Below are 12668 nucleotides of genomic sequence, written 5' to 3' on the forward strand. Positions count from 1 at the left end.
TACATGGAAAAACAATTCCTTTAAGAATTTTTTTAAATTTATTTTATTTATTTTTTAGAGAGAGAGAACCTTAAGCAGACTGCTACTGAGTGCAGAGCCCAATGCAGGGCTTGATTTCACAATCCTGAGATCGTGACCTGAGCTGAAATCAAGACTGGGAGGCTTAACTAACTGAGCCACCCAGGCACTCCTCCTTAAAGAGTATTTTAATCTTGCCTGCCATGTCACACTTAAAATGTAACTTCAGGGGATCCCTGGGTGGCTCAGTGGTTTAGCGCTTGCCTTTGGCCCAGGGCGAGATCCTGGAGTTGCGTGATCCTGGAGTCCCGGGATCAAGTCCTGTGTCAGGCACCCCACATGGAGCCTGCTTCTGCCTCTCTCTTCCCCACCCCCATGAATAAATAAATAAAATATTTTATAAAAATAAATAAAAAATTAAATGTAACTTCAACAGAAGATAAAAACCCAATTCAATGAGCTAGAATTTGAATTTTCTGACTCACAAGGCCAGAAGCCTCAACATCCTTCATGAGGCATGCTATTCAAATTAAGAACTCTGATGTATTTTTAGGAATAATTTAACTATTATGTATTTATGTGACTAATACACAAATAAATACAAATCTCAAGATGTCAGTGGTGGTAAGAGATTGATAAGGCAGGAAGGATAGCATGAGAATGATATCCATAAAGTTGTGATTATTTTATGGCTGTGTCAATTATGAACAAACATCTCTTAGAGGCAAAGAAAGGAAAGAATCCTTTTAGATTTAGCAGTTATTTTTTTTAAAGATTTTATTTATTTGAGAAAGAGAAAGAAAGAAAGAGAGAGAGAGAGACAGAAAGAGAGCACGAGCAGCGGGAAGGGCAGAGGAAGAGGGAAAAGTAGACTTCTCGCTGAGCAGGGAGCCTGATGTGGGACTTTGATCCCAGGAGCCCAGGATCATGACCTGAGCCGAAGACGATGCTTAACTGACTCAGCCACCCAGGCACCCCACCAACCATGGACTTTTTGGTAAACATTTGTTGTATTAAATCTGGAGGCTTTTAAATGTACTTTATCTCATTTACTTTGATACTTGCCTTGAGAAACTCCAAACTTTTCTTCATATGTTCAGTATCTTGTACATTCACAATCTCAATATCCTTCACAGATTTGCTCTTCTCTGATATCCAATGTGAGAATGATTCAAGTTTCTGAAGAAATTCTTCATGGGAAACTGCTAGCTTAGACTGGAAAATAAATTTGTGTGTTCATTTCTGTCAATCCCCAAATTTCAAATTCTTACAAAAAATTGTTCTGCTTCAAAGCCCTAGCAGTCTGAAAATAAAAGACTTCATCTCATGACTAAATTTTCAAATAATCAAATTTTCTTCAAAACTCAAATTCTGACTCAGCACGAAATGTTTTGATGCCTACCATTTCAGAGTCAATGGTGAGCATGACGTGTTTCATTCTTTCTGAAGACACACTGCTGAGGGAAGTGAAAGCAGTCTGCAAACTTTGGTGGCTTATCCTCAATTCCTCAAGCTGTCCTCTGGGGAAGTCACTGGGAAGAGACTTTAAAAACTCTTCTGCCAACTTCATGTCTTTTCTTAAAATGACAGCAATTGGAGCCAATCCCAATTCAAATGTCTGTAAAAAATATATATCCCAGAACTGTTCAGTGTGAACCCACTACAATAATCATTCTAAATGTAATAGTATCCCCCCTAAAATCAATAAAAACTGCTCAACACCTCAACATTTAATAGTGAAGCTTGCAAATTCCAAAGATAAAGAGAAGATTCTTAAAGCAGCAAGAGACAAGAAATCTCTAAATTTTATGGGGAGAAATATTAGATTAACAGCAGACCTCTCCACAGAGACCTGGCAGGCCAGAAAGGGCTGGCAGGATATATTCACGGTCCTAAATGAGAAGAACATGCAGTCAAGAATACTTTATCCAGCAAGGCTCACATTCAGAATAGAAGGAGAGATAAAGAGCTTCCAAGATAGGCAGGAACTGAAAGAATATGTGACCTCCAAACCAGCTCTGCAAGAAATTTTAAGGGGGACTCTTAAAATTCCTCTTTAAGAGGAAGTCCAATGGAACAATCCACAAAAACAGGGACTGAATAGGTATAATGATGACACTAAACTCGTATTTTTCAATAGTAACTCTGAATGTGAATGGGCTTAATGACCCCATCAAAAGGCACAGGGTTTTAGACTGGATTAAAAGCAGGACCCATCTATTTGCTGTCTACAAGAGACTCATTTTAGACCTAAGGACACCTACAGCCTGAAAATAAAAGGTTGGAGAACCATTTACCATTCAAATGGTCTTTAAAAGAAAGCTGGGGTAGCCATCCTTGTATCAGATAAACTAAAGTTTATCCCGAAGACTGTAGTGAGAGATGAAGAGGGACACTATATCATACTTAAAGGATCTATCCAAAAAGAGGACCTAACAATCATCAATATATATGCCCTGAATGTGGGAGCTGCCAAATATTATCAATTAATAACCAAAGTTAAGACATACTTAATAATACACTTATACTTGGTGACTTCAATGTAGCACTTTCTAAATGTAATAATAAAGCACAATGCTTGTTTTTCCAAATTAACACCAGCTGACCACCATTTATAATAGGCAGCAGACAGTTCTTACCTCTAACTGTTTAAGTTGGTTCCTTAAAGTTTCCAGATTATTATCCAGAGACTCTTGGTTGTCCAAAGGGGGCTTCATCTCTTGAAGTAAAGCCAAATACTCATGCATTTTTGATGTGTGCTGTAAACACTGCTGTAATTCAGTGGAAAACTAAACACAAATTTGGACATCTTAATTCGATAGCCTTTATGTAGTTTTTAAAAAACACATAAAATGTATGGGATTATTCCCAAATGTTGCATGCAGGTACTGCCATATAAAATGTAAAATCAACTTACTTGTTCCATTGACCTATCTCCAGGAGTCATTCCTTTTGACCCTGAAATACTTTCCAAATGGTCTGGGATATCACAGCATAGCTCCCCCAGCTTCTCATTGCTTGGCAATGCCGATGCACACACAGTTGAGTTTTCTAGTCCAGTATCTTTTATGTTTTGTAAATTAAGGGAACAGTGGTTTCCTTCTTTGCTTTTAAGGTCATCAAGAATGCGTGAATTTTCATCCACCATCTCAGAAGTAGAGAATGCTTTTTGATTCAAGTCTCTGACCTGTTCTACTTTCTCTGAGTATGTGTCAGCAAGCAGCTTATAGAAAATATTTTCAAGTTGCACTGGAGGTACTTTAGGTGTAAGACCTCTTTTCTCTAGCTCATACTCCATCTGGGTTAATTCTTTCATCAATTCAAATGTTCCAGTAATTTTCTGGCTATACTGATTTTGCTTAAGTATATCAAGGAGAAGCTCAGACTTAAGATGTGCAATATGGAATGGATCATCTCTACTCTCTGCTTTTAGTTCTGTTGAGTTATTCATGGGGTAAACTCCAGAACAGTCACCAATTTTAAAGTCACTGGGCACACTAGATGCTTCATTTGCCAACTGTGATGTGGTAACTCTTTTAATTAAGTTTTGAATCAAAATTTTAGTGTCTGCACAGACTAAGGATTCTCCAACCTCTTCAGGACTCATAGGACCTCCTTCCAATCTTCTTTTTAAGAAATCTTTTACATTCTCAAAAAATACCTGAGATACCTCAGGAATCTGAACTTCCTTTTCTTGGAATCCTAGAGATAAGGATTGTTCTTTTTGCTGCTGTTGCTCAATTATTTCCATCTTATTGTTAATTTCTGAGAATGAGTAGTCCATATTTAAAGGGTTACTGGAGTTATCGTTTTTTATTCCATTTGTGCAGAGCTGTGGTGACACAAAATCATTATTTTCCCCAGGGTCTTCTACATTTCTAAGAGGTAAGATTGACAGTGTGCTTTCATCCCTTTCTGGTGTGAGGTCAGCAACTCCTGTTCCCGCTTCCAAGGCACTTTCTTTAGTATGAATATCATTCTGTTGGGCCATTTCATTTAGAGGTGAGACTTCCTGGGTAGGAGCTGTCTTCTCTTTTGTATCATTAACTCCAAACTGTACATGTTCCTTCACAGCAGGGGAAGCTGTTAGAATGCAGCTTGGGATACCGTCATTTAGTTTCAATGCATCTTTTGCTTTTACATCTTTAGAACAGTGTTTTAAATAAGTGAACAGGTCAGAGTCTTTCTCAGGGCTGTCAGTGAATGAATCTTTCTCAGTACTTGTATCCCCTTCAGACAAGAGAATGTCTGAAGTCAGGTCAGCACTGATCACTTTGGAAACTGAGGAGTCAAATATTTCTTCAAGATTCTCAAAATGAACGGGACTTTCGCTAACCACTGTCTGTAGATTCTTTGGTTCATCTTTAAGAGTTACAGTTACTCTTTTCAGGCTTCCTTTCTGATTATGTTCTTCATTGTCTGTGATTCGTGAAAATGGAAACTGATCATTATCTAAATCAAGACTCTCCCTTGTACTTTCACTAGGCAAAAGTCTGAGATACTTATTATCTTCTTCTTGACCTTTTTCTAGCACCTTTCCTTTACCTGAGCACATTTTATGAACTGATGTTTCATCTTCTGTTAGTATACTAATTTGGTCACCTTTCTTTTTAATTAGACCTCTTTCATCTCCTTGATGATCTCCGACAGTTACAGAGGCTACAGAAGACAAATGGCTTTCCTCAGCAGGCTTTCCTATTAAATCAGGCTCAGAACAAATGATTTTATCAAAAGATGAGTGGACTTGAAGTGTCACATTCTCAAAATATGGATCTCTACCTTTCAAAGAATCTGTGGATTCTGGCCCTTGGATCAACTTAATGTTCATTAAATCATTATCTACTTCAGAAGTTGAACAGATGTTATTAGTATTATGTAAAATATCTACAGAGCCAAAAGTGTCTTCTGATTCAGTGTCTTTAGTGATCGGCAGCAATATATCCTTAAGGGCCAGCTCATGATTCAACAGATCTTGGCTTTTTCCAACAACCTCAGTTGTATATTCTTGAAGGTTGCTTCTTTCAGTAACTAAGCTATATTTACCAGTTGATTCTGGCTGTAAAACATTTACATTTTGCTGGTTTTCTAAAGACCTGTAACTGTGCACTTTATCTGGGAGAATTCTTTTAACACTTTGACTGGCCTGACCATTTTCCTTTTCACTTACTGCAGTGGCACACAAATGGATATCCATATCCGCAGCCTCATCCTGGCACCAGGGTTCTTTACCGTCACCTTCCACTCCTCCTTCATCATCACCACCACCATCATCATCATAATAATAATCGTCATCAATATCCTGATCATTACTGTCACAGACATAATCCTTGTAACTTTCTTCACTTTGCATAGAATCTAAATGTTCAGTATCAGATTTAAATTCTTGTCCAGTTATGTGTTCTTCTTCTCTCCCTCCCCAATACCCAATGTCATCAAATGTTAACAAAGCACTGAAGCTCTCTTTTCTTTCTATGATTTTATAATCAATCGATGAGTCAGACTCATCACTCTCAAGGATATTCGAGCTTTCCCTTTCTGAGATGGTTTCCAGAAACTGTCCATTGCTCTTGTGTGAGCCAACTGAATCTGAATGGACTCTTTCATCAGAATCGAATCCAGCTTTCTCAGTAGCAATGAGAACATCCTGAAGAGACTCTCTGTTTCTCCTCACACTTAAGCTGTCAACCAGTGCCCCCTGGAGTTCCACAGAATTTTCATTCTCTCTTGAAACATCATAAAAAACATCACCAAGAGAAGCATTCACATCAGTTTCCTCTTGTAGTGTGGCATAGTCCTCAGGTTGTAGACAATCACGATCATCACCTTCCAGAAGCAGAGAATCGTGGTCATCATCTTCAAACAGGGGAGTATCATAAAAATCACCTTCACTGTCAGTATCTGTTTCTGTCACACTTCGCTGATCACCCACAAGTGACGTTTCATAGTCACCAGCACTGATGGTTTCTTCAAGCAGTGGTGTGGCACGGACAGGAGATGTGCCGGCATCACTGGTGTTATCCTGTGGGGTTACGGCACAGGGGTACTCTTCCATTTGGGACTCAGTTTGCTTGTTTTCAGGTTTCTGCTGAGAAGTAGCATGTAACTTTCCATCTTCACCATAAGTTTCTGTAATATATTTATCATTGTGATTTTGGACTTGAGGAGCAATGTCACCTATATTTAAAGGTTTCTGTGGAGACGTTACTCCCTGTAAACTGATATTGATAGCTGCAATTCCCAGAAACTGCTCTTGAAATGTCTCTCCCATTCTTTGACCTGATAATATGGTTTGGTTGCTGAGTGGCAATGTGGGATCTTCACATTTATTTCCATTGCTCTCTGTGGTATGTACATTAAGACTATCCTGATCATTCCTCAATTTATCATGACTTAGCAAGGCACTCAGCCTGGGAGAATAGTCAAAGATTGTCAAATCCCTGTTTATGTTATCTTCATTCTCTTTCTCATTCAAGTCACAGATTCTACTGGTTTTTGATTTCATAATAGGATTTGTTATCAAATCACTTGCGAAGTTTTGAATATTTTTAGAATGACTACATTCACCTGCATGTTCATTCGTTCTAACTTGACTTTGATTTTCACAGTTTTTAAATATGTTTTCAGAGTCTTGTCTAAGCATGTCACTTGCCACAAGTCCAGGCTGTGATAAATAGGATGAATTCTGGACTTTATGATCAGCTACTTTTATATTTGCCAGGTTTTCTGACTGATAAAATTCACTACTAATAAAATTATTTCCCATTTCATTACACTCTTTATCTATGGTATGCTTTCTATCTTCAGGAGCTTCTTTATGCTTAGGTTCTCTGCGATGACATTTATCAAAACTATTTGGTGAAGCTATACTGTTTTCCTTTCCTTCATTAGGAGCATTACTTGGAAATAAAACAGGGAGTCTTAAGGCATCAAGACATTTTGTGATGGGTGTGTCCTTAAATTCTGCACTACAGCCTTCTAGTAGCATATCAACAGCCTCATTCAAGTCTCCATCATACAGCAAAAGCCTCTGGCCTGTGTTTGCATCCATATAGCTATTTATCATCAAATAAGATAGAAATAACTTTTTAGTTTGTTCTGAGCTCTGAGTTGCTAATGGTTCTTCTCCATCAAAAACATCATCTTCTTGCCTGTAATCATGGACTGTGGATGGTTGGAATTTACAAAAAGATAGCCATCTTCTGGCATTTTTACAAGCTTCTAAATCTCCCAAATCTGGCATTTTATCAGGCAGTATTATACTTTTCAAAATTGATGCTGTGTTATTATCTATAATTCCCAGCTGCTTAGCAACATCCAAACCAATGACTTGAGAAGTTTCTGGAATATAAAGAGCAGCTATTTTCTGCCTGCCATTCAGTATTTTGTATGCCAATTCATTTGTAATCAATTCTTGCTGCAAGGAAGAAGATGTAGGAAATATTTCACCAGAGTGAGGCCAGATGAGTCCAACATAGCTTCGCTGAGCCTCTAGCACCAAAAGAGCACTGGTTGAAGTTATTAGATCACATTGGACTGCTTCATCCACCGTAAAACGTTTAGCAGGGTTTGAGTGGATGATTCCACCTGTTTGAACCTGATATGTGAGAATACTGTTAGCTGTGTCTCTGTCAATTACCCCTTCTGCCATAGCTTCTTCAACAGTCATTCTTCGACCAGAGTTGCAATTGATTAGACCTCCAGAAAGAAGCTGTGCACCTAATAACCTGAACATGGTTTCACGGTCTATGAGACCTTCATGAGCCGCCCTTAAAATGCTTATATTTCTTCCACATTTTAATGTTATTCTACCTCCTTCTTGTGGTCTCACAGGTAGAAGCCGTATCCCAGTGTTTTCCTGTAAAATACTTCTTTGCAAAATATCCACTAAAGTCACCTTCTCAGTGGTGCAGGGGTCAATAAGATCTTTACACGTGTTTTGCCTTTCCAGGACTTTAGAAAATAATGCTGAGGAAACAAAGTTCTGTTGGAAAGCCTTCTGTAGAGTCAATTTTTCTCCCGTGGCTGGAATAACTAAAAAGTCTGTGGAAAGTAGTATGTCAAGAACTCTGATGGCCATGGATTCTGATATCATGCCTTGAGCCAGAGCTTCCAGCACTGGAATTGTGGTAGATGACACAGTAGAAATAATCTCCTTTGCTTGATTTAGTTCTTGGAGTTGGCACACAACTTGTTCATCAATAAGGCCACGACTTTTGGCATCTTGAAGATCAAAACATTTTCTTAATTCCGGTGAAATTAGACCAGAAATCATTAGCTGTGTCTCAAGCAACCTGATTCCTGTGTCATAGTCAATAAGGCCTCTTAAAACTGCCTGAAATATGGAAAGGACTTCTCCAGTTGTCTGATCAATGGTGCCTGCAATCACTTTATCCAGCTGAAAAGAAAATACAAAAATTCTCAGGTCAGTCTGTGACCCCAGGGTGAGCAGAATTTCATGAAACATAGTTTGCATTTTTTTTTTTTTAAGAAATAAACACTTCAACATAAAAATCCTCTACTTACCAAGGCGCAGCAAATGCTGTGAATGTTAGGCAGCTCAAATGCACAAGTGATCTATGTCAGTGATCTATTCAACAGCACAGGATGTGATAAAAGCTTTGAAAATAACATGCATCTGTGAATTGAAAACTTAATATTGTGTACATTAACAAGGTTAGTGAGGACACAACAGAGTAAATGATGATAGTGAGAAAACAGAACACATACCTAAGAAGGCAAATCATGCTCTCTGCAACTGGGTGAGATTAGTCAACTGACATGAAAAAGAGTATCAAACCCCATGCTATTGATGTTTACAGCATACAGACTTCTTCGCAGACAGTAAAAATCTAATGAACCAGAAAAACTGTTACATACCCCCAAAATGTGACAAATAGTGTGTAAAGTATTCCAGGGAATAAGGGAATTGAATATAAAGAAAACTTTCAATACTGAATATTATGTTGAATACTGTAAATATATATTGTCAAGTTTCAAAAGTTTAAAGACAGGCCAAATTTTAAGTGGTTCCTGTTATATTTTAAGAAGATGCTAGGGCATCCTCATTATAACGAATGGCCCAGTATTATTACTCCATTAAATCTCATGGTTATCTCTGAAAATCAAATCAGTTCGTAACACTCTAATGTCATCTTTAAAGATGAGTCAAGGCCATTTTATAACATCATATTTATATAGTAAAATACCTAATATGGCAGCAGAAGAATGGCTTTTAAAGAGGAGAGTTAGAAAAATGAATGATTCTTTTCTTTTACCATGCAAGGCAGAGATTAAGATGTCACAGAAACTGATGACAGCAAGTGTAAGATTGCATTTAATAAACAACACTGAAATCTCTAAATATTCAGATAAACTCCATTCACATTTCTTCCATGTACACAAATTCAAGGTCACTTCTTTATCATTTATATATTACTTCTACAACCATGCGAGAAAACTAAGAATCTTGAAAGCGCTTTATGTTTTAAATAAATTATATTACCTTCTCCTCTACCTTTTTATCTCCTAAGCTTTGTGATTCTTGTAGTTGTTTCAGAGATTCACTAAAGAATGTATTATAACTTTCTTGAAGAGATTTCACTTGTTTTTCCAATTCATTTCTTTCTTCATCTGTCATTCTATAATAACCAGAAAGTATGAAAAGAGGAATGCAAGTCGTTAAGTGTAAAGATGACATATTAGGCTCAATGATTTTGTAATGTAAAATCCTTTTCTAAATAATCACATGGCCATAAAATAAAACTTCATGTACAGATTGCTCAAATCTCAGAATGACTGTGTAGGAAAATTAAGGATGGCCTTTACTCATCTAAGAATCCTTCCCTTGCCTGAGAGAGACTGGAGAGAAGGACATAAACAAATACATCAACACTTTTCTAGCACTTATACATTTCTAAAATAACAGTGCTGTTATATGACAGAGGGAAAGATCCTATTATTAGTTCCAACATGGAAATGGGACAGAAAGATACCATTACTCAAGATAAAACTTATTCAAAGCATGAATAAAGATGAAATTTACAGGAAATTAACCTGATTCTCTAGGGTGCAGTACAAAGTCATTGTGGCATAGTTCCTGGGGACAGTTTCACAAAGAATTTAAGAAAAGGGTAGATTTTTTTCCTGCCTGTGACACTAGCTGAAATATATGAAGTGCCCTATTGGAAAAAGTAAGACCAAAATATGAAAAAAACAGGTTATTACAAGTCTCAGCAAAGAAAATAAAGAACATACATATTTTCCAAAAAGTAAAGTCATAGAGAGTACTAATTAGAATTAATTCATACATATTTTCCAAAAAGTAAAGTCATAGAGAGTACTAATTAGAATTAAGACTTGGCTTGGAATCTTGATCACTCACTAGCTACCCATCCTTAAGGTCTCTGAGCCTGTTTTCTTATGACTAATATATGGGAATAATAGGTACATTTCAGGGTTTTGGCAAAAACTGTGACTACAAGTGACAGCTAAATTGCTAAATTTATAGTTGTATACTACATTAAGTAAATTCCTGAGTTCTGTTTTTAAAACCTCAATTAAAATTTACCAGCTTTTGGGACACCTGGGTGGCTCAGTGGTTGAGCGTCTGCCTTTAGCTCAGGGTTTGATCCTGGGATTCAGGATTGAGTCCCACATCGGGCTCGCTGCATGGAGCCTGCTTCTCCCTCTGCCTATGTCTCTGCTTCTCTCATCTGTGTCTCTCATGAAAAAATAAAATCTTAAAAAAAAATTTACCAGCTTTTGCTTTAATGTTACGACCAATTATCTACTTTGAACAAAAGAGCTAATGAAAACCAACATACTTGTCTCCATGTTTTGCCAAAAACAACTGCATGGTTTGAAGTGCTTCAGATAATTGCTCCTTCTTGGTTGATATTTCTTCACTAGAAATCTGCAAGGTTGAGAAAACACATTGAAACTCTCCCCTAATAAAGATGAGAAAATAGTAATTTTTAAAAACTAATCAAGTTTTAATTAAGAACAAATGATGGGTGGCCCAAGTCAATATGCCTATCAGCTATTATCAGTGTACAAGCCTGGATAAGAAGAGTACTTTATCTAGAATGCAGATTAAGACTCTTTTTCTAACCATAATGCCCTCATTTTCATGAGGAAATAATATGGCATTATGTGGTTCTCACATTTGTTGCAGCCCAACAGTGAATGAAGGTTGTCTCAACTATCGCAGGTGGCCAGAGGTTCTTCACTGACCCGGTGTTACCCTTGTGTGGGGCAGCACTCAAAGATATATGAATGTGGGACACTACTCTAGAAGAGTATCTTCCCTCCCCCAAGTTCCTGTATGCCCTGCCCTTTTTTAAAAAATTAATGTGAAAACAGTAATCTGTAAGATCTGCAGACCAAGATTAAATAATTTCTAAAATTTGCAAAATTCATCTATGATAGGGGAATAAAATTGATCTGTTTAAGGAAAAGCAAGAGGTTGTAACATTTTTTCCTACTCTCTCAACATATCACTTCTGAATACTCTATTTCGGAAATTGGATGCCATTCTTTTAAAAGGAACAGAAATGAGAAGAAATGATGTGCAAATGAAATGTACTCTATTCAGAATACAGCCAAAGTCTATTTTTCATGGTTGCATGTAATCATGAGGCCACGCTGATTTTTAACACACACATTTATTATGCTATCAAATTACCTTAAATTTCACTTAACAGAAAGACCATCAAGTACTTATTAGAGACTTGTAATTTAGGCACTATGACCTGCATTTAAAAAGTATCTGTCTACTTTCATGTCTAGTAGGTCTAAAATGGATTTAGTAAGGTTTTAAGGAATTTAAAACTGCAGAATAAGAAAATACCAAGTTTTGTAATCTTCATTTCTCAAAAGAAACTTTTTCTCCCAAGAAATCTTTGCTAAAGTTTATGTCCCTATTTAAGTTCTTTCCCTACCTGATTGGGAGAACAAAGAGGGAGAAGATACTTTAAACTAAATATTCACATAAAGTTACATTGAAGGTTTGGGGTTTAAAATACCAAATATAATTACTTTCCAAGTTCTGATTGCCTCCACACAAATATGAAATACAGTACGTAAGACTATGGGCTAATATGGCTTTATTTCAACTGAATACTAATTCAAGTATATACTCTGGTCTGTAAACTTCTCCAATGGGGAACCCCAGATACATTACATCTGCCTCATATCATAGCCAAAATTAGACAAGACATTGAAGCTTCCCTTTATTTAGTTATATCAACAATGTCTGTTTCAACTGATGACAAGTGAACACTGATGCAGAGGTAGAAGAGGAAGCTAATGATTGCAGGAAGGCAAGTGTAGGAAAAGTATTTGAGGAAAAATGCTGATTAACTTAGTGGAATTTTTTTCTTTTTTTTTTTAAATACAGCTTCAATTCCAGGGCTATCACCAGCAAGCATCAACACTGGACCTTAGATCAATCAACACCCTAAGAGCTTCAAGCAGTGTCATCCAACAGACATCACAGGGCACTAATAGCTCATGAGCTGTGCTACTCAACCACTGCCAAGCAGTTGAGGAACAGAAGATAGCCCTCTGCACAAAAGAATTCATGAAGGTAAGGGAAAGAATTTAGAATTTCCAGTGACTGACTAGAGAACACTTCTTTGTAAAATACTAAG

The 12668-nt window shown here is 37.1% G+C and overlaps 1 protein-coding gene across 29 annotated transcripts in view; it reads right to left on the reverse strand.

Annotated features, from left to right (window-relative positions):
- DST (dystonin) overlaps positions 1–12668 on the reverse strand; it is a 479832-nt gene that overhangs the window by 127511 nt on the left and 339653 nt on the right. For 22 of the 29 annotated variants that reach the window (XM_072734513.1, XM_072734492.1, XM_072734460.1 and 19 more), the window contains 6 exons: positions 10842–10930; positions 9521–9656; positions 2936–8413; positions 2658–2807; positions 1421–1636; positions 1084–1233 (listed from right to left, as the gene is read on the reverse strand). In XM_072734513.1, the coding sequence (XP_072590614.1) occupies positions 1084–1233; positions 1421–1636; positions 2658–2807; positions 2936–8413; positions 9521–9656; positions 10842–10930 (6219 nt within the window). The remainder of the gene's footprint in view (positions 1–1083; positions 1234–1420; positions 1637–2657; positions 2808–2935; positions 8414–9520; positions 9657–10841; positions 10931–12668) is intronic. The other 7 variants (XM_025991085.2, XM_072734610.1, XM_072734601.1 and 4 more) reach the window with 1 other exon arrangement.

Source organism: Vulpes vulpes, chromosome 1, assembly GCF_048418805.1.
Source record: "Vulpes vulpes isolate BD-2025 chromosome 1, VulVul3, whole genome shotgun sequence".
NCBI classification, from domain to species: domain Eukaryota; kingdom Metazoa; phylum Chordata; class Mammalia; order Carnivora; family Canidae; genus Vulpes; species Vulpes vulpes.